This window comes from Larus michahellis, chromosome 6 (assembly GCF_964199755.1).
Source record: "Larus michahellis chromosome 6, bLarMic1.1, whole genome shotgun sequence".
NCBI classification, from domain to species: Eukaryota; Metazoa; Chordata; class Aves; order Charadriiformes; family Laridae; genus Larus; species Larus michahellis.
In genome coordinates this window covers 37,444,893-37,465,473 of record NC_133901.1, presented here as the reverse complement: position 1 = coordinate 37,465,473, position 20,581 = coordinate 37,444,893, and the positions used below count along the sequence as shown (strand labels likewise).

Below are 20,581 nucleotides of genomic sequence, written 5' to 3'. Positions count from 1 at the left end.
TAAACGAATTTAGAAGAGAAGCTTCTAGTGAATGTCATCCTTTATCTTGAATTTTGAAATTGGATTGGCCTACTTCCCGAGCTTGACTCGGGAGTGAGGCATCACGTGCTGTGTCTAGTATAAGTGTCAGAAACCTCAGCTGTTTGAAGCTGCTCTTAGTGCTTACTGTGCATGTTCTCTTTTCAGCTGCTCTCGGTGTACAGCAGCCATCGCTGCTTGGAGCCTCTCCTACAATATACACCCAGCAGACGGCGTTGGCGGCAGCAGGCCTAACTACACAAACACCAACAAACTATCAGCTCACTCAGACAGCTGCTTTACAGCAGCAAGCTGCAGCTGCAGCAGCTGCCTTACAGCAGGTAAAGAAAAAAGAGCATTTGGTGTTGACTATATGAACTTTAACTATATAAAGCAGTGGCTTTGTAAAGGTAAAGCATCCAGGAGAAAAGCACAATGGGAAATGGAGAACATTGCAGTATAAACCTGTTTAAAAAATAGTGGGATTTTAGGTCTGCGGCTATCAATAGCTGTATTAATCTGTGAAGGTGAGAATTTTGGCTATGGAGGTGTTGACTTTTAGGTATGGAAAGCCTTTTGGGAAAAGGAGTTTTGCTGCACCTAAACTGAGAATCTCAAGTTTCAAGTATCTTCCATCACTATATGTATCCTTAATAGCATTTTGCATGATTTCATACTGTTCCCTAGATACTGTATATGTGTCAAGCTTAACAAAAATTGCTGATTTTAGCTAGAAAGAGTAATCAGAGTCCACTTAAAGGCTAAGAATATTTGTTATGAAAGTAATATGTTGATACTATTAGTTATGTCTTGTATTAGAATTGTTAAATGTGTCTAAAACCTGCTTAGCAAATAACTTGTATTTTTATATTATTGAGGTAATAATACTTTCTGTTTATGAGATATTTTGCTTTTATCTGTTTCAGCAATATTCACAACCTCAGCAGACTCTCTATAGTGTACAGCAACAGGTTTGTCTGATTCTTACTGTGTACATCACAAATACCTTTAAAAATAATGTTGGTTGTGTGTCTTGTAGGATTTGTCTCCGAAATCATCTTTGTATGGGAAGTTGTTAAGGAAACTAAGTAATGTTTTTTGTAGTGAAAGAGAGCTTGAAGTTCCTAAACTTGGAGAGACGTATCCAGAATGGAAGCCTGCCTACCTTCATTCAAAAAGGAAATTTAAAAAGATACACTATTCACGTGTACACACTTCCTGCTAAACTTTGCTCTAAACAGGGCCATGTATTTTAACTGCTGGAAAGATGCTGTCCAAAAAAAGTTCCCTTTTATGTTTTAAGATCTTTGAACTTAACAGGATTTTGAAAAAGAATAAAAAGACATGGAAATTACAGGCCTAAGCTTCTCCAGCTGCCAAAACTTTTTTTGGTATTGCTATTAACTTTCAGTTACAAAACACCCAGCATTTCTGCTTACGGAATAAACCTGGATTATACAATCTTAAAATTAACCACATGAGCACAATTTTATGCATATGCAAACTGCTGAAATGACCAAACCTCAAAGGACTATTTACTGCCTCAGACTAAGCAAAAACTCTTACTTGTAAAGAGGAGATAAAATTGTACAATTTCCTTAAGCATATAAAATTAATTTATAACTTTATTTATTTTAAGTTGCAGCAACCTCAGCAGACCCTTTTAACTCAGGTTAGTTTGGTTTTATTGTTTGGTCTTCATCCCCAAACGCAGATAATGCAAGAGTGCAAATTTGTGACATCTTGGGTAGTTTAATCTGTAAAATGAACTAATACGAATGGACATTTTATTGGTACAGGTTTACTTTATCCAGATGTTAAAATATGCATAGCCTTGGTTTCAAAAATTAATGGCAACCACTTTTCCTTAATCTCGAAGGGAATATGTGTGTTGATTACTCTTTTTTTTTTTTTTTTTTTGGTTTGAACTTCAAGTGTTCAGGGATTTTGCAGTAAGTAACAAACCAGGAAAATTTTGTCTCTCTCCTTTGAGAAGGGATTTAACTTTCTGTGTTAACATTATTGCAGTATGCGTACAGAGAGGTTTAAAAAGAATCCTGCTGAGCTTGACAGGTTTAAAACGTGCAACCATTTAACACACTGTAAGTTGCTCTAGTTCCACTTTCACGTAACCTTTTAAACATATTTGTAAAAAAAAAAAAAAAAAAAAAAGGTAAAAATAGGTTACTTAATTTCATTATCTCACTGTGTTCTGCTTTTGTAAGAAGGCAAGCATATGAATTGTTGAGTAAAGGAAGGGCTGGTGTTAGCCTCAACCTTTACTGATTTCTGACACTACAGTTGGGACATAAATGGAGAACAATCTCTAAGCATGTATTTCTGGCTAAGTTAGGAACTTACCTCCTCTTCAGGCCCACCCTACAGGTTACCTGTAAAAAATAATGCAGTCTTCATTTTTTTTCTAGACAATGTGCATATTTTGGGGAAGTTGACTTTTTTGAAAGAAAAGGATAAGCAAAGCCAGTCTTCATTCAAAGTAATCTAAACAAACAAAAACACCAAACAACTTCCACTTTTTGAGAACCTCTATTCAGAATAATTGCTTTAGAGACGTTTTAAACTCCCATCTGCGTGGGTAAAGGAAGTGTTCCTTGCAGGTATGTCAGCCGGTTGTAAGATTTATAGTTTGTTTTATTTTGCTTACAGCCAGCTGTTGCGCTACCTACCAGTCTTAGCCTGTCTACTCCTCAGCCGGCAGCCCAGATAACTGTTTCTTATCCAGCACCCCGCTCAAGTCAGCAGCAAACCCAACCACAAAAGCAGCGTGTCTTCACCGGGGTGGTTACTAAACTACATGATACCTTTGGTTTTGTGGATGAAGATGTCTTTTTTCAACTTAGGTAAGATGTAAATACTTAGCCACGGATGTACTCTGTGATACCCTCACTAAGTAAAAGGTTTAGATTATTGCATTCTAATTCTGTGACTCCATTGGTAGTGTCTGCAGTTAGTATGTTTTTCTGTCAGCGCTGAAAGTCATGTGGTCAAGTAAGTCAATAGACACTATATCTGAGTTCCTTTATGTGAATTTTTGAGTTTTCTTAATGCAAAACCCAAAGCTGTGAGACTCAGAAGGTATTAAACGCCTTATAATACGAAATTATAGAATTTGTGGGTGACTAAATGCATATAACTTGCTATCTGCTTATTTTAACTCAGTGCTGTTTAGGGAACTTCTGCTTTTGGGCCAAAGACGGGAATTAAATTCCTGTGCATACTCCGAATTGAAGCAGGTAGTACTTTCACTGATGTGGGGGGTAGATGCTGTTCCTATAAGCTTTTTTTGGATGAATTTTATCTGCTTTCTCTCAACTGTAAATGTAACTTGCAAATGTAAGACTAGCTAAATAAGACTCTCGCAATATTTTTTCTGTAATGTTTGCAGTGCTGTTAAAGGAAAGACACCTCAGGTGGGTGACAGAGTTTTGGTAGAAGCCACTTACAATCCTAATATGCCATTCAAATGGAATGCACAAAGGATCCAGACACTTCCAAATCAGGTATATGGTTTACCCAGTGTGGCTTGTATGGACGGCTTCTGGTTTGGGCTCACTCACAACTCATTTTTTCTTCTGCTGTTAGAACCAGACGCAAGCTCAGCCGTTACTGAAGACACCTCCGGCCGTTCTTCAGCCCATTGCACAGCAGACTGCATTCAGTGTTCAGGCGCAGCCGCAGCCGCAGTCCTTGCTTCAGGCGCAGATATCTGCAGCTTCTATCACACCATTGCTTCAGACACAGCCTCAGCCATTGCTGCAGCAGCCACAGCAGAAAGGTGCTCCCTCAGTGCACAAAGTTTGTTATAGTCCTTCTGGTGCTTAGTGGTGTGATTATTACTTTTTTTTTATTACTCAGAAGACCAAAGTAGTTGAAATAACACAGAAAGGACCCTATAGAGTTTTCAGTTTGAATATGCATCTTCCTGCAGCTATGTGCAAGGCACATGGCCTGCAGTAGCTCAAGAATCACCTGGTTAGTGAAATCCCCATGGACTCCTGTTCATATTAAGATTTCATAATCTGAAACCAAATTCAGTGTAGTTCTTATTCTGACACTTTCACAGACAAGTTGGGTAGTTAAAAGTATTAATGGCAATGAAGTTCTTCAGCATCTTCTGGAGTGTTCAACAAGATCAGGTTTCACAAAGCTGTATTGTTAAAACTGTTATTTCTATATTTGTGTTTTATTAATTTCAGTTAGCCAAGTTGGCATTTGGGAGAAGAAGCACTGCTGAACATGGCAGACCTAAAACAAAGGTGGTTGTGGGGTCACTTGAACTTTGAGTGTCTGAAGAATCAGTAATGGGATTGATAATAAGATAAAATTCAGACTTGTTTTACCCACAGTAAAAGCAAGGGGAGAAGATCTGAAGCTGACACCTAAGCAGACTGTTTTGGATCAATGCTTATTACAATTTAATTAGTCCTAGGTGTTTATTGGTGTTTAGTAATGTTTGTTTCATTTACAGATCAGTTGGTTAAATATCTTGAGACATCAAAAGTATGTGCTGGGGGATTGATGCAGTAGTATAATAAATAGATTTAAGGATAATTTTTCAGGAAGCTGATTGTTTTTACCTATGAATAGCCTCAAAAATAAGTTTTAGGTTTTCTTTAATTCAATAAGTAGGTAGTATATTTATCTTAAAACAAATTACTTTTCCAAGAAAAGGCTTAGCTATTTACTGTGATAGATTCTATGTGCTTAGATTATATTAGCTTCCATCTGAAGAAGATGCTTTTAGACCAGTTTCGCTTACTAGAGTCTCAGTTTGCATCAGTGAAGAAGAGCGTCGGTCTCAAGTTTCTTGGGGTGGGTGTTATTAATAAATAGATTTATTTGACTCGAGTTAATTTAGAAAAGGTACACAAGTGGAACAACTGCAAAGCAGCAGTGTTTGTAAGGTGTAGATAGTTGCCCCCTATTACATACTGATCTTGTAAATTGTTGTTTCAGGTGGTTTGTTACAGCCCCCTGTTCGTCTAGTTTCACAGCCTCAACCAGCTCGAAGATTAGACCCACCATCCAGATTTTCTGGGAGGAATGACAGAGGAGGAGATCCTATGCCAAACCGAAAAGATGACAGGAGGTATGTTGTAGAAGGCTAGACTATAATCAAAGCATTCTGTAAAGACCGGTCCTCAAACAAAGCTGAGCTGCTTGCTCCAGAGTGAGCGAGTGACATGCACAAGTGGCTTCACTGTTAGATACTCATGAAGAGTTCTTGTCTATCTGAAATGAAGGAATTGCATAATCAGCCCCTCTTGTAAAGAGACGGTACTGAAACAAACTGAGGAATGTCTCCTCTCCTTTTTGCGAGTCATCTCTGACAGATCTTGCTTCTGTCGTGCTAGAAACCATCTTGTGTTACCAGCTTGCAAAAATATTTGTATCTTGTTTGCATTTTTTTAAGTCGTGAAAGAGAACGAGAGAGACGTAGATCTCGGGAAAGATCACCCCAGAGAAAACGCTCCAGAGAGAGATCACCTAGACGAGAGAGGGAGAGGTCGCCTCGAAGACCACGACGTGTTGTTCCTCGTTACACAGTTCAGTTTTCCAAGTTTTCACTGGACTGGTATGTTTATAGTGCCAGATGTTTACCTACGTCTCACTTCAGTTGTGGGCACAGGCTACTGTGAGCCATGTCAACATACGCGTGTGTAGTGAGTGTTACATGATGATCTTAACTTTAAAGAAAGATCAAATATGTAATGGCTGAGAACTTTGTATGATAAATTTTTCCAGGTTCTTTTTTATTTTTGAATGCTGTTGCAAAATACCTTTATAACCCTATTTAATAAATATTCCCTAATATGTAGACACCTTAATCAGAAGTGGTTTTAGTAGTTATTTGTTTTTAAACTTGACATTCTAGCTTAAATATATTGCTCTTTAAATTTTATATATATAGTATTAAATATACAGTGGTTGTATTTCCAATTAATATACCTCTTAATTATGTGCTTTATTAATGGTTCTCTTATTGCTGTATCTTTCAAATAATGTTGTTTGTTTCAGCCGTAGCTGTGATATGATGGAGCTGAGGAGGCGTTACCAGAACTTGTATATCCCGAGTGATTTCTTTGATGCTCAGTTTACATGGGTGGATGCTTTTCCTATGTCTAGACCATTTCAGCTGGGAAACTACTGTAATTTCTACGTAATGCATAGAGAAGTAGATCCTATAGATAAAAATGCCGCTGTCCTTGATCCGCCTGATGCTGATCATCTATACAGTGCAAAGGTTTGTATGGGTTTCCAGTATTATGACTATTCATTAGAAATTTTTTTTTTACTAATAGGGTGAAAACTGAACTGAAAATATTCTACAGTGATTTGAACAAAACCCACATTTTAAATTTTTCAGTAAAGAGCTAGTATGTAGAGCTTGAAGACTCATGACTGAAATACAGTTTGTTTTTCTGTTACTAGAGCTGTCCCAAATATTGTTTTGTGTTGTAGTTTTTTTTGGTTTTTTTTTTTTTTTACTGAGGTCTTTTTACTTCTCTGCGCTCAGTTGCACTGATCTGATTGTAGGAAAGAAATCCAACTCCTGCAAGATTTCTGAAGGTGGTTCTTAGGCAATTCGTTCTGAATAGTTAGTGGAGCCTTTTTTTTTTTTTGCCTTCAAGGGCCCTTTCTGTGCAGTTTGTGCTCTTCCATTTAGTGATATTTTCTTTCTTTCTTTCAGATTCATCTCAGTATTTATTATTTTGTCAAGAGTAGATTGAGCATTTGGGGATCATCTGAATGTCAAAAAATGCTGCATCAAGGGCTGTAATGATATAGAAAAGACCTCATTGTCAAAACAAACAGGTCTGAGGTTTCTAGGTCAATCTGTTTTCAAAGTATTTTGTGTTAAAGATAGGTTTAGATGCAAAACTAGGAATGTACTCAGTGTGCTTCTTGGTATAGGGTGTTTGGCATGTAGTGGTAACAAGGGAAGCATATTGCTTTTATGTGCTTTTGGATTTATTTTTTTTTTTAATAAGATCATATATTGCATCCATATGGGAGAGAGGGAAATGTGTCCTTGGCAGACATTTTAACACTCAGATCTACAATTTTATTTTACCTTTACTTTTTCTGATTATTTTTTTTTTGTGTGTGACATGAAGGGAAAAGTGCGGTTGTGTAGGTGTTTGCAAGTTGTGGGCATTGTTTAGGAGTTTTAGTGGGAGACCTTCACAAGACTGATCTGACTTACACAACAGGTGATGTTGATGGCTAGTCCTAGTATGGAAGATCTCTATCACAAGTCATGTGCTCTGGCTGAAGATCCCCAAGAACTTCGTGAAGGATTTCAGCATCCTGCTAGACTTGTTAAGGTAAATATGTTTCAATGCCAGACACTTTGGGCAACAAAGGTTGGTTATAGAGCTTTAAAATATTTGTTGATAAGGGGGAAGTTTGTAGGAAGCTAAATAACGGTTTCATTTTTCCTCTGAAGAGACTTTATATGTCAATTCTTTTTCCAGTTTATAGAAGCTCCATCTTCACTGTTTTCATATTTGCTGCTTTCTTCAACTTAGTCAAACTCAAACAGTAAATGTTTGGAGAAACCTATGTTAATTATATGAAAATCAGCTTCATTAGCTTTTTTTTTTTTACAAGCACTTAGACTTTTTTTTTTTAAGGGCTCAGCTGCGAGGAGAATACAAATGAAGCAACAGTTAAGTAACAATTGTAATAAAACTATTGTTAAATGGAACAACCTGTAAGTGCTACAGTATTTCAGGACAAGGAGTTGTTTTCCAATTAAACCCCATCATCTTAAAGCAAATGGGAGTGCTTCGATTTTTAGATATAGTGCTCTTGTGGTCTTATCTTTTGTAGCTTTGCTTTATCACTTTTAAGCAGGAACATCTACAAATGTGTATCGCAATTAAAACACCATTTAAATTAGTATCTGTTTGTCTCCTGTGTTAGAAAGCTTTTAATTGCGAAGGAACAAGCCCATACCAATAAAGAAACATGATGGAAAGTCTTGCAAACAAGAATGAGTGATGATGTTTTAAACCTATTCCATTTCTGAAATACGCTGTGGAAAAAAAATAACTGAACTCTTTCTTGACTGACTTTCATTTTCAGACTTCAAAATAATGTGACAGTTAACTCATGGATTTCTCTGTGTGTGCTATGAAATAGTCTTTGCGCTTTGGCAAAATGGCTCTTTACCCCTAGTAGGGGAACATTCAGAAGACTCTTTTTGTCTAGTTTTTAGTGGGTATGAAAGGCAAAGATGAAGCTATGGCTATTGGAGGACACTGGTCCCCATCACTGGACGGACCTGATCCAGAAAAGGACCCTTCCGTGCTGATAAAGACGGCTATTCGTTGTTGCAAGGCTCTTACAGGGATTGACTTAAGTGTGTGCACACAATGGTAAGTACTGTACTGCAAAGCAAAGTACACTGTAGAAACACTTGTCTGTTGCCAGAAGTTTAAAAAAAAAATGGAAAAACCTCTTTTTCTTTGTCGGCCACTCTTGGTAGTGCAGGTAAACTACTCAAAGGATGTTCTGTTTTGTTGTAAGTTTGATGGGTGCCAACTGTGCTGAATACTACATTAAGAATTTATTTTGACTTGTTATGCTGTAATTTTTTTAATGAATGTGTGTTGAAAATATTTTTCATTTTGTGCATAGCTGGAGAAGATCGTCAAGAGAACTTCATTTCATTGTTCTTTTGTTATAAATAAATAGCCGTTTGTTATATAGCCATATTTTCTCTTGATGAGTTTTTGTCCCACCTTAACACTCATTGCGATTTTACTGATACCAGGAAAGTCTACTGTATGCTAAATTTAAAGTGCTTCAGCAACTTTTATTTGCACGTTAAACCTATGTGTGCTAAACAACAAGTGACATAAAAGAGTTTTGTTGTTTTTCCTCCTTTTCAGTTGTGATACCTTTTTACGAATGTGCCAGAAAGAGAAAATATGGCTTCCGTGATTTTTTTTCTTTAGATAAACTTCAAGGTCTTGCAGCAAAGTTTCTTTACTTGATGTGCTACAAGTGATCTAGGCTCTTTAAAATGTATTGTAGAATTTTTTTTCCAACATGCTTCTTCCCTTGCAACAGGTACCGTTTTGCAGAGATTCGCTACCATCGCCCTGAGGAGACCCACAAGGGGCGTACAGTTCCAGCTCATGTGGAGACAGTGGTTTTATTTTTCCCGGATGTTTGGCATTGCCTTCCCACCCGCTCAGAGTGGGAAACCCTCTCCCGAGGATACAAGCAGCAGCTGGTCGAGAAGCTTCAGGGTGAACGCAAGGAGGCTGATGGAGAACAGGCACTGAACGCTAATCCCTTTTTCTATTTCTGCTTCTCACAGGCACAGGAACACAGGCACAAAATGCACACCACATACTACACAACATACATACATAGGAGGAACATAACTGGTAACAATGACTGGTAAACCAGCTTTCAGCAGTGTAGCGAATGTTGGTTTTTATTTTTATTTCAGCTAGTTCACTAACTTTAAATGTGTATGCTGATATCACAAATGGAATTAAATTGTGCTTACGATGCGCAGAAAATTTTTTATCATAGACATAGTTGCTGGAATCTGGGACCAGTTGTTGAGTGAGATGCAGTTTATGAATAGCTGTCTTTAAACATTTTGCCATTTTCTAAAATTTCTAAATTCTCTCTTGTGGCCAGTTCTAATTGTGATATTTGAAATTGAACAAATACTAGTCTGAAACATCTGAATTTCAGGCCATGTGGCTGATCAACATCTTGGAATGAGGGAAGGTCTGACTGAACAAAGTGTAATTTGGGGAATTTAAAATCTGGGGGAAGATCACACGCTGTGTGGTTAATGGAGACCAGCAGTGTCTGTGTAACCCCGATATTCTTTGTGGTGTTGCTCTTCACCCTTTTGTGTTCCACAGATCTGGCTTGTATTGGCTGAGTGGCACTGTGATCATTTATAAAGTGGTAGAATGTGTGTGTGAACTTGTCTAAATAATAACTTTAGGAGAAGACTATCTGAAACAGTTGTGACCTTGCACAGATCAGCAACAGAATTTAAAAAATAACTGAAATGCTTTCAAGCTTTCTGAATGATAATTTCTAAATTTTATTTGTCAGGACGAAGAGGAAAAGGATGATGGGGAAGCTAAAGAGATCTCTACACCTACGCACTGGTCTAAACTGGATCCGAAAACAATGAAGGTAACTAACACTTTTCATAAAACTGGATTCCGTTATATATTTCTATTTTTAAGGCGCATCCTGAAATACAGCTGTATATTCCCTTAACTGAGAAAAAACCTTCAGCAGTGTTTTACCTTCCTTGCTGATTTTATAGGTATTAGATGTGATATCACCGTTTGTGAGTGTGATTCCTCATTTTAATAAGTGAATACAGCTAATTGTAACTGTTCTGAACTTTTGAACTTTGTACAATTAAAGTGTATCACATATGATACATTAACTGGAAAATGAAACTTCTGCGGTAATCTGGTCGTATCTACTTGCATTCAAAAAATGTGGGGTCTAAAATACTTTAATGTTAGTTTAAAAAGACAATAATTATACAAAAAAATATGTCAGGAGATGTAATAAAAAGATTCCTTGAAAGGATTAATAGTAATAAACTATTTTACTACAGTAAAATCCATTCCCTGCCTCTGTGAAAAGCCCCTCAAAAAGGGGTTCTTTGAGAACACAACTTTAAATGTAGTATGGTTTATATCAGTAAATATTAGTGTTTTTCAGTACAGATTTAAAAAATACAGTTGACTTTTCAGTGCTCTTACATAACTTTCACTTCACCTTTTCTGCTAATCACATGTTTTGCAATGTCACTGGTTGATACCACTTACAGAGCTTTTATTTGCCAGGTAAATGACCTTCGCAAAGAATTAGAAAGTCGAACCCTTAGCTCTAAAGGACTGAAATCTCAGTTGATAGCTCGACTGACAAAGCAGCTGAAAGTAGAGGAACAAAAAGAAGAGCAAAAGGAGCTAGAGAAGTCTGAGAAAGAAGAGGAAGAGGAGGAGGATAGGAAATCTGAAGATGACAAAGAGGTTAGGCTTTGGACATATTTGGTTTAAGTCTTATTAAATACACATAAACACATAAAACATTACATATAAAATCTGTATAAATATCCGTAAGTATAAAAAGTACAGGAATATGCCTAGTTTTGTTGGGATTTTACAGTTCTTGGATGACTGTACTGGGAACTCCTGCTGTAATTTGAGCTGCTGAATTGGAATGAAATCTTGGCAAGTTTGAATTTCTTTATGTCAGCAAAGTCAGCTGAAATGTGCAACTGCACTAAGGTGTCTGAATTAACATCAGACCTTAAATGTAAGGAAAAATAAATCCCAAACTTCTGAGAGAAACCATGCTCGAGAACAGGTGAACACACTTAACAATCTTAGTTTCTTAAACCTATGTGAAAAGCAGTTGCCTAGTTGTATTGGCTTTTACAAACCTTAGGGAATTACTGTGGAAACGGGAGGAGGGCAGGCTCCAGTCTGTAAAAGGCTATAGTGTCTCAAACAGTTCAGTTTCTTCACATGGCTAATGATCTGCTTAGGTTTGTTTTGCCTTATTATGAAGCTTTTAATTTTTGCTTTTGGATAAACCGTATTGAAGTTTCTCAGTTTTTGCAGTTGGTAGTTTGAGTAGTACTTAGTCTGTTTTCCCATTTCACAAGGATAAATAGGTCTGTGCAGTAAGGCCAAAGCTCAACCACAGAAAAGAGGCATAAATGTCTGGAGAATGTATTGTATGTTAATTGCTTTTAAACCTACTTTTTTGTGTATTACCTGTGAACCAATGTGGGATGATAAATATCTGCGTAAACCTCATTGAGGGAGCAAAGGCCATGTGCTTGCTAATTCTGACAGCTGCTGCCTTCTCCCACAGCTTGGATGGGCTTCAACTATCCTGGGCTTTCTTGCCACAGCTTCTTTTAAGATTCGGGGAAAGAGCTTTGTGCCTGCTTTTTCAAACAGCACAAGCTCTGCCATGACTTTTTTCCATAGTCATAAGACTTTTAATATTTTTCTCTTGGCAGTCAGTAGGCTGCTTGGTATTTTACCTTCTTCAACCTTTTGTTTGATTTGCATCAGTTGTATCTATAGAGATTGCATTTCCCATAATCAAAAGATCGTAGTAAATTGTGATGGATAATTGTTAAAGCTGAGTTGGATTATCTTGGGTAAGATGATGTATGAAGCCTTTACTCTTCCTATGTAAGCAATAATGCTTACTGTCCTATACGGCTCTAAAAACATCTCTAAACAAACAAAAGACCCTCGGGAGCATTGATTCCTTTGCTAGCTTGCATACTATTTCTTGAAGTGAACTAGTGTGAGTCCTCCTGATGTTGAGTAAATATGCTGCGGTCAGCACCATAAGATAGTTGGAAGGCCCTCGTGGGCTGAACAGCATTGCGTGTCCTGCTTTGTGTTGCTCTAGTTTCCAGTTGTCTTAGGCGAGTGTTGGCAGTGGACACAGTGTGTGTTCTGGAAATTCTGTGACTTCAGTCTGTCTTCTGGGTTGCATTCAGCAGCGTAGGCTTTCCTTCACTTTCTTCAAAGCAGTGAGTCCTAAAAACCTAATAGGCTGATATAGGCCTAAAACTAATGTAGGCTAAAACTTCAGCTTTGGAATATGCTGTATGTTATTTTTTTTGCCTCTTCAGGAAGAGGAAAGAAAACGTCAGGAAGAAATGGAACGTCAGCGGCGGGAGAGACGATATATCTTGCCTGATGAACCAGCGATCATTGTACATCCCAACTGGGCAGCAAAGAGTGGGAAGTTTGACTGCAGCATTATGTCTCTCAGTGTTCTTCTGGACTATAGATTAGAAGACAATAAAGAACATTCCTTTGAGGTAATTTAGCTATGCTGCTTACAGTTAGCCATTCTTGTTTCTTTTTAATTATGTGTGATAGCTGCACTATTCCTAAATTGTAAAAGTTTATGATAGCATATCAAAATAAAACTTAAGTTAGTTAGTTTATTCGTGCAATACCTAGAAAAACATTTCTTACTCTGGCACATGATTTGCAATAGCAGTATAGTCACTGCAGAAACGCGCAGGTTTTGGCAGATAGGGAACCGAGTTTAAAATTTACGCAGTGAGACTAGGTCCTAAACTGCTGCAGTAAAGGGAAGAAGCATTTTTATGAAGCTGTTTAAGGTTTACATGTTCTAAGCAGGTAGTAAGAAATCTGACAGTACATAAAATTCTGAGATATGGTAAAAGTTGGTAAGGTAGCACCTCATAGCTATTTAATCATGTGTGCAAATTTTTAATATGTATTTTAAAACTTTTTGTCAGTTCTCTTTTCATTCTTCTTTATGTGCAGGTATCGTTGTTTGCAGAACTCTTCAATGAAATGCTTCAGAGAGATTTTGGTGTCAGAATTTACAAAGCACTAATTTCTCTCCCAGAGAGGGAGGACAAAAAAGACAAAAAAGGCAAAAAAGATGAGAGAAAAGAAAAAAAGGAAGAAAAAGATGATGAAACAGATGATCCAAAACCTAAGAGGAGAAAATCTGGAGATGATAAAGACAAAAAAGAAGATAAAGATGAAAAGAAGGTCTGCAGCTAGCTCATATGAAGTACTATCCTGTCTGGATCAATATTAAACCGTTTCTATTTGAATTTTACTTCATTGCTTTCAAAAACTCAGATATATTGGGGTATTTTAACATTCAGCTATCACATAAATTTATATTAGTTCTTTTAATTGACTAAATATAAACATAAGCAAATTTTGAATGAATGGTAGTGAGGTTTTTACTTTCCTGTTTTTTTGTTCTGACTATAAATTTTTAGGAACTTTTGTTACAGAGGGAAGATAAAAGGAAAGATGATTCTAAAGATGAAGAAGAAACTGAAGAAGACAATAATCAAGAGGAATATGATCCAATGGAGGCAGAAGAAGCTGAAGATGAAGATGAAGGTATCTTGAATTATGGATTTTGTGACTTTCAGAATTTTCTTTCACTTCCACTGAGTACGTTCTTTCAAGCTGGAGGATGCACTGGAACTAGACAATTTAAAATTGCATTAATAGACTAATTTTATTTTATTAATTCTGACCAGATCTGCTTAAAATGTAAGTGCCTTTGTGCTAGGCATTGTATGAACATAGTTAATATAATCTAGCTGTGGTACTCAAAGTAAGGCATGCATATAGAAGTGGTTTTATTTTTTTCAGAATGCAGACCACTCGCAACTCCCATTGAAGTCAGTAGGAGATGTGAGTATTCAGCACCTCTGAAAAACCAAGCCACTTTTAAGTGCCTAACTTCCTATTTCTCAGTTCTGAAATGTCATCCTGTTCTTATTAGGCCAGAATGTAGAGTGGGATGCTCTTTATATTATTTTATGCGGAGTCGATTTCTGTTTGGGTGGAGTTGTGTTTGCCTGAAGAAATGGGGAAAGGGGCTGGGGATTTTTCCTGTCTCCAGGGAGCAGCAGTAGCCCTCTTTCCCTGCTCAGAGATTCAGAAAGGCGTAAGACATGATGTATGCTTTTTGGTTTGTACTACTTTGGAGTTTCTGTCCTTTTGTGGAGAGCTTTTGCTAGAGATGCGGGATTGAACTGCTTAGATATTGCAGTCCCGGCATTTTCTAACCAGCATTTTCAGTCGTATTTTTGTCAGAGTACTGCACCAGCCTTAAAAATTGGTGCTAATCCGTGGTTTCCAAAATAACTCTTACTTGCTTATAATCTGGTGGTGAGAGCGCCCTGGGCTTGCCTGTTCTGTACACGTGCTGCTACTTCCCATAATCTGTCCTTGTGCCATTCCCAGTCAGATTTGCTGAGAACAATCCAACATACCATGGAGGTGCAGGAGAAAGCTATTGGTTCTCAGAAACGTGTTGGCAAAATTAGACAAGTTGTTGTGATACGTAGTTTTTTGCAAAGTTTTCCTTACAAGAAGGTGAGCTTAAAGCTGAACTTGGCACGTGATTCTCTGACCAAAGACTTGCGTATAAGGTACAGAGCTGCATGCCATAATCCGTCCCTGCAGTTGTCATGTTCCTCTTCCTCTCTTGATTTTAGACTTAGTTTTACTGTCTACCTTTAAACAAAAACCCTGCAGTTTGTAATTCACATCTAATAAGTGATGTGATCTGTAACTTCTTGGAGAATCTAAATCATAGGATCAAAGAATATGTCACTCACATGCTTTTAATTGTATAGTTTACATGGTTTTTATGATACACAGTATTTGAGAGTAAATAGTACTGACTTTATCCTAATAGGAAAAACCATAGCTGAATGCAGACTCTGCCAAGCCTCATTAAGGAGAGGCTCATTTCCTGCGCACCACTTAGATAGATGTTGGTGGAGCTCATTTTGGGCCTAGTTAGCATTTGTTTCAGTTCTGTCCTCTGTGTGTGGAGGAAACGCAGGGGGAAAATGGCAAATGGCTTATGTTAAAATAAGACCAGAGAATAATCAAAACTTAACAGGACTCCCTTAAATGCCACTTGGCTTTTTTATCGTTCAGGGAAATATATTAATTTCAGATACGTGGGGGTTTATGTGAACTTTTTCAATTAACATAGGTGTTTTGAGATAATGGTTATAGAATTGTTTGCTGGGGGTATGTTGAATTTTCTTTCTGTTTTACAGACCGGGATGAAGAGGAGATGAACAAACGGGAGGACAGAAGAGAGGGAAACAGGCATTGTAAAGAGAGGTCGTCTAAAGATAAAGTAATTGACACCTTTATTAACTACATATAACTTTGTTAGAGGTGTCCTAATTAGGGCTTAACTCTATTTCTATTGTAAGACCTGTTTGTACTCCTTGATTCCTTCAGCACTTCTGGTCTGAAACGTTAAGTGTATACAGAAGTTAGGGAACTTGTGACAGCTTTGGGTAAGGTGCTTACAGCCTACTTTCACTTAGGTTTTAAAGTTCATTGGGTGAAAGCTCTTGGAAAGACTCTTGTATGAGATTCTGGTACTGTTATGTATTTACATCTCCCTGCAGGAAAATGGATGCTTTTTGTGTTGTGAGGCCAGTAGCTTGGCTCCACAATTTAGATTAAGGGACAGCATAAGTTTGATTTGTTACATGTAGACTTTTCTTTATAAATGCAAGAATAAAACAAGATTCTGGTTCTCTCTCTTTTTTTTTTTTTTTTTCTTCAAGGAAAAATGGGAGATGTAGGAATAGGAATAATGGGAAAACACAGTCTGCAGAACTGCTGTAGCTGCAAAAGTTGGATGCTCATTCATTACACGTTTATGGGGATTTCACTGTGAAAACAGCTGTCCAATAAATTATATGATTGGGAGGAGAAGGGATGTTTACTATTACTTGTTTAATTAGGTTAATTCTTCACGTTTTCTGACATATTAGCATGAGCAAAAGGGAATTGTGTCTACCAGATGTTACTGTTCACTGTGCTGTAATTCTTTTAAATATTTGAAAGATTACTTGCCCAAAATACCTTGCTTATGATATTTGAGCTCAGTAGGTAAATGCTAGTTATATTAATCACTCATCTGAAAGTAACGATAAAATGAACAGAGGAAAACTTTTGTAAACTGAAAAATGTATAGTTTTTAGTAGGTGGTGGGAATATGATAACTTCCTAACAATCTCATAACGAATTTTCTGTAGGAGAAAGACAAGACGCAGATGGTAACTGTTAATAGGGATCTTCTGATGGCTTTTGTATATTTTGATCAAAGTCATTGTGGATATCTTCTGGAGAAGGACATGGAGGAGATACTCTACACTCTTGGACTACACCTGTCACGTGCTCAGGTTTTGTGTAGTAATAGAACTCTCTTTAAAAATATTACAGGAAAGCTGTAAGTGGGAGGGCTATAGTTCAGCTTCTAAAGGCTGTTGCTTGCATACTTGATCCCTGATTTTTATGTAGCCACTTCATATTTACAATGAAATGCTAATTTAATCTTTTGTAACTTGTCTTGGAATAAAAAGGTGAAGTTTGGGCATATTAAGAGCTGCATATTGTATATGTAGCTCTTATCTCCAAATTTTAATCATTTTTTTTCCCCTAACTCACTTTCATTTTAAGCCCCAGTATGTTAAAGTTCAAAGAGCTGTGCAATTTTGCTAAGTTTTCCAAGTTAAAACATTCTTGTTTAGGTAATATAACGTCTGTGCATTAAGTAACACTATTTCTTTCAATGGCTGTATTTTAGGTTAAGAAGCTACTTAATAAAGTAGTGCTTAGAGAATCTTGCTTCTACAGAAGACTAACAGATACTTCTAAAGATGAAGAAAATCAAGAAGAGTCTGAAGAACTACAGGAAGATATGTTAGGTGGTATTTTGTTTGGTTTTTTTTTTTTCTTTTTATGCCACAAACTTCCAGAGAATTGTTTCTGAGTGAATGATAATCAGAGTTCTGAGATACTCGCTGTCTTGCAGAAACTAATTCAGGTCTGCAGGGAACCTGACAGTTTGGAAAAGTAAATCTTGGGCCGTTCATAAATTACAGTATTTCTGGCTTCCAACACAGCTTGTTGCATCTGTAGGATAAATCTTAATATCTTGGAACAGGAAGGAGGACAGAGGTTAATGTTGAATATTGATGAACAACATTTCTCATTCACAGCAGTTTTGCAGTCAGGAGGATCAGTGCTGTAGGTAGTAGAACAGAGCCTGATTTTTTGAAGACAAATTACTGCAGAAAGGAGGCATAGAAGAATGCAATTAAAGAGCATGCTCCTCTTTGAAGGGGAGACTTGGGGTAAGGAGGGAGGAGAGAAATGAGGGATAAACTAGCAAACCTGAATCTATATTTATTCTTTTAAGAAGTTCTTGAGGTTGATCACTAGAACTGAAAAATGACAGAATTATTATTTTCTAATGCTACTTAATCTAATACAGGAAACAGATTACTGTTACCATCGCCTACTATAAAGCAAGAATCAAAAGCCATAGAAGAAAATGTCGGCCTCATTGTGTACAATGGAGCTATGGTGGATGTTGGGAGCCTTTTACAGAAGCTGGAGAAGAGTGAAAGAGTGCGGGCAGAGATAGAACAAAAGCTTCAGTTACTAGAAGAAAAAACAGGTGGGACGTTACTTCAAAGGTGGTACTTAACATGGATGCAAGATGCTAAGACTTATTAATTAGATAAACCAATTTGAGTAATATTTGTGACCTAAATTTCTTAGCTATTTGCTTACCATAAACTTGTATTTTCTATTTTCCAAGCCCTTTGAACTTGCATACCAACTATTGTTGAGTACCGTTGTCACCATGCTGAAATGCTTTTATCTTTTTTTATTCAAGTTGAATGTAAGACTTCCAAATGTAGTCAGAATTGAGTTTTATCAAATGGTAATGCAATGCAGATTTTAATGTTCTTTAAAAATTAGTAGTTATGGTGTTGGCATGCAAATGGAATACTAAGATGCAAAGTACAGAGCATTAGAAGTCACTGACTTTTTTTTTTCTCTTTGTAAGATGAGGATGAAAAGACCATACTACAACTGGAGAATTCTAACAAAAGTCTGTCTACGGAGCTCAAAGAAGTGAAAAAGGACCTTAGCCAACTGCAAGAAAATCTGAAGATTTCAGATGACAAAAATTTGCAATTTGAGGGTCAGCTGAATAAGACAATCAAAAATTTAGCTACTGTTATGGATGAAATACAGAGTGTTCTTAAACAGGTTAGAATTGTTTAATTTCATTTTTTTTTATTGTATGCAGGCTTCCTGTAGACTAAACTATCAGAACAAAAACGTCAGAATAAAAAAGAATCTTCACATGAATTCAGGGCAGTAGTATCTTAACATACATATATAAGATGCTCAGTGTGATATTATTTAACAATAGCAAATAAAATGTGTATTTTCTAAGCTTGAAACACATGTTCTTGTCTTAAATGTTTTTAAAAATTTATAAATAATTAATGTAGATCTCAAATCATCTTAATGTTTTCCTGTGCTGATCTTGTCCATCTCCAAGAGTTCAAATCTGCTCTTCTGTTTGACCAGTTAGGAGTAATTTTTCAAGGCAGACCTTAATTATTTCAATTTATGTGGGGGTATTTCAGTAAAATGAGTTTTAAGCTACCAGCATAATGCTCTGGAGCATCTCTATCCCTGAACAGAAAGATAGTTGCGTACTCTGTAGGAATGCTGTTTGGGGCCTATTAAGTAAGGATGAATAGAAGTAGGTTATAAAGACTACTGATTGGCAAATTGGAACTAAGAGGGAGCCTTGCTTCTACTTCTCTCTATGTTTATTTTGAAAAGACAGTATAGCATAATAACACAAAAGCTCTAAAAACAAAGCAAAACCACACACACAAAAACCCCTGGAAGACTTGACAAATGTTAGAACTATTTTCCCCCCTTGTAGGATACAAGTGATGCATCACGTAAGTCACGGTAGCTTATTAAACTGGCAGTACCTTACAGCCCTCTGTCAGCAGTGTGGTTAGGTAGTCCTGTGCTTCCCTGCATACTCCACCAGAATCGGCAGCTGAAGGCGCTGCATGCTGTGCATTTCCCATGCTTTTAGCTCAGTTAAATCACATTGCTCGTTCTGTCTTGTGTTTTTGAGATGAAAATGTCCTCTAAGTCTAGTGTTTTCAGGTGGCTTTGACCAATGTAAGTATTTTGTGTTAGAACTGTTACGGTAAATTATTTATCGTAATTTAATGGATTTTGCAAAAAAACACCTGTTTTCACCTGCTCTTTGAAAAACAAACAAACGGAAAACAAACAAACAAACAAGCCCAACAACCCCCAAACCTTTAGACTGTGAAGTGAGGCTTCTGGGGATGGTTTTTGTGCTTTTCAGAAGTGCTTAGGTCACGTTTAGTTTCTGCCACTTCAATTCTTCAGGAAGATACTGGAAATATTAATTGGTTATAACTAAACTGAATAAGATATCAGTTCCCATACTGTTTGGCGTCAGTTTTAAATACTGTCTCTGTCTTGTGCTGCTTTACAGTTCACGTGAGAAATATCACTGCTAGAATTCATGTTATCCTCCCCCTTTTTTCTTTTAAAGGATATTGTGAAGAACGAAGATAAAGATCAGAAATCCAAAGAAAATGGAGCAAACGTATGATAAAACTGCTGCTGTTTAGAAGAATGGTGTTACATAATGTAATATAAATCATGATACCAGAATGTATGGGAAGTGATGCATGTTTGATTTTAGTAGTATAAATATCTTAGTTCCAAAAGATGTATAAAGTTTTATGAATGTGAGTGTCTGCTTCTGAAGATTGCTTGTAATTCTTAGCATTCAATTTGAGACACTCCTTGAGTGAAAATAATTTTGCATTGCAAAACGTTTTAGGATGAACTTTGTTATAGTTTTAACCCTAATAAAGTTCATCAACGTAATGAACAGTAGCAAGTATTTAATTACCGAATGTTTTTCATTAAAGTCTAGTGAAATCAAAATTTTCATTATTTATAGAATTGCCATTTTTAGGTTTTTATTTTTATTTCGGTCTAATTAGTCTTTTTAAATTCAAATATAAATCACAAAATAGCATGCTGCTTAATTTTGCAAGTAAAGATTTTTTTAAAAAAAACCA

The 20,581-nt window shown here is 36.7% G+C and overlaps 1 protein-coding gene and 1 non-coding gene across 15 annotated transcripts in view; both read left to right on the top strand.

Moving 5' to 3' along the window:
* CCAR1 (cell division cycle and apoptosis regulator 1) overlaps positions 1-20,581 on the top strand; it is a 28,112-nt gene extending 7,531 nt beyond the window's left edge. For 2 of the 14 annotated variants that reach the window (XM_074590193.1, XM_074590194.1), the window contains exons 3-26: positions 187-359; positions 945-989; positions 1,658-1,690; positions 2,686-2,879; positions 3,425-3,539; positions 3,622-3,814; positions 4,996-5,128; positions 5,453-5,614; positions 6,058-6,283; positions 7,254-7,367; positions 8,257-8,423; positions 9,121-9,331; positions 10,138-10,221; positions 10,893-11,078; positions 12,710-12,901; positions 13,380-13,613; positions 13,853-13,979; positions 14,238-14,279; positions 15,665-15,747; positions 16,664-16,810; positions 17,215-17,335; positions 17,905-18,090; positions 18,487-18,692; positions 20,044-20,581. In XM_074590193.1, the coding sequence (XP_074446294.1) occupies positions 187-359; positions 945-989; positions 1,658-1,690; positions 2,686-2,879; positions 3,425-3,539; positions 3,622-3,814; positions 4,996-5,128; positions 5,453-5,614; positions 6,058-6,283; positions 7,254-7,367; positions 8,257-8,423; positions 9,121-9,331; positions 10,138-10,221; positions 10,893-11,078; positions 12,710-12,901; positions 13,380-13,613; positions 13,853-13,979; positions 14,238-14,279; positions 15,665-15,747; positions 16,664-16,810; positions 17,215-17,335; positions 17,905-18,090; positions 18,487-18,692; positions 20,044-20,103 (3,434 nt within the window). In that variant the 3' untranslated portion in view covers positions 20,104-20,581. The remainder of the gene's footprint in view (positions 1-186; positions 360-944; positions 990-1,657; positions 1,691-2,685; positions 2,880-3,424; positions 3,540-3,621; positions 3,815-4,995; positions 5,129-5,452; positions 5,615-6,057; positions 6,284-7,253; positions 7,368-8,256; positions 8,424-9,120; positions 9,332-10,137; positions 10,222-10,892; positions 11,079-12,709; positions 12,902-13,379; positions 13,614-13,852; positions 13,980-14,237; positions 14,280-15,664; positions 15,748-16,663; positions 16,811-17,214; positions 17,336-17,904; positions 18,091-18,486; positions 18,693-20,043) is intronic. The other 12 variants (XM_074590200.1, XM_074590201.1, XM_074590196.1 and 9 more) reach the window with 9 other exon arrangements.
* LOC141745912 (small nucleolar RNA SNORD98) lies at positions 8,041-8,105 on the top strand. The gene has a single exon (XR_012588167.1). It is a non-coding gene; the product is annotated as a small nucleolar RNA SNORD98 (small nucleolar RNA).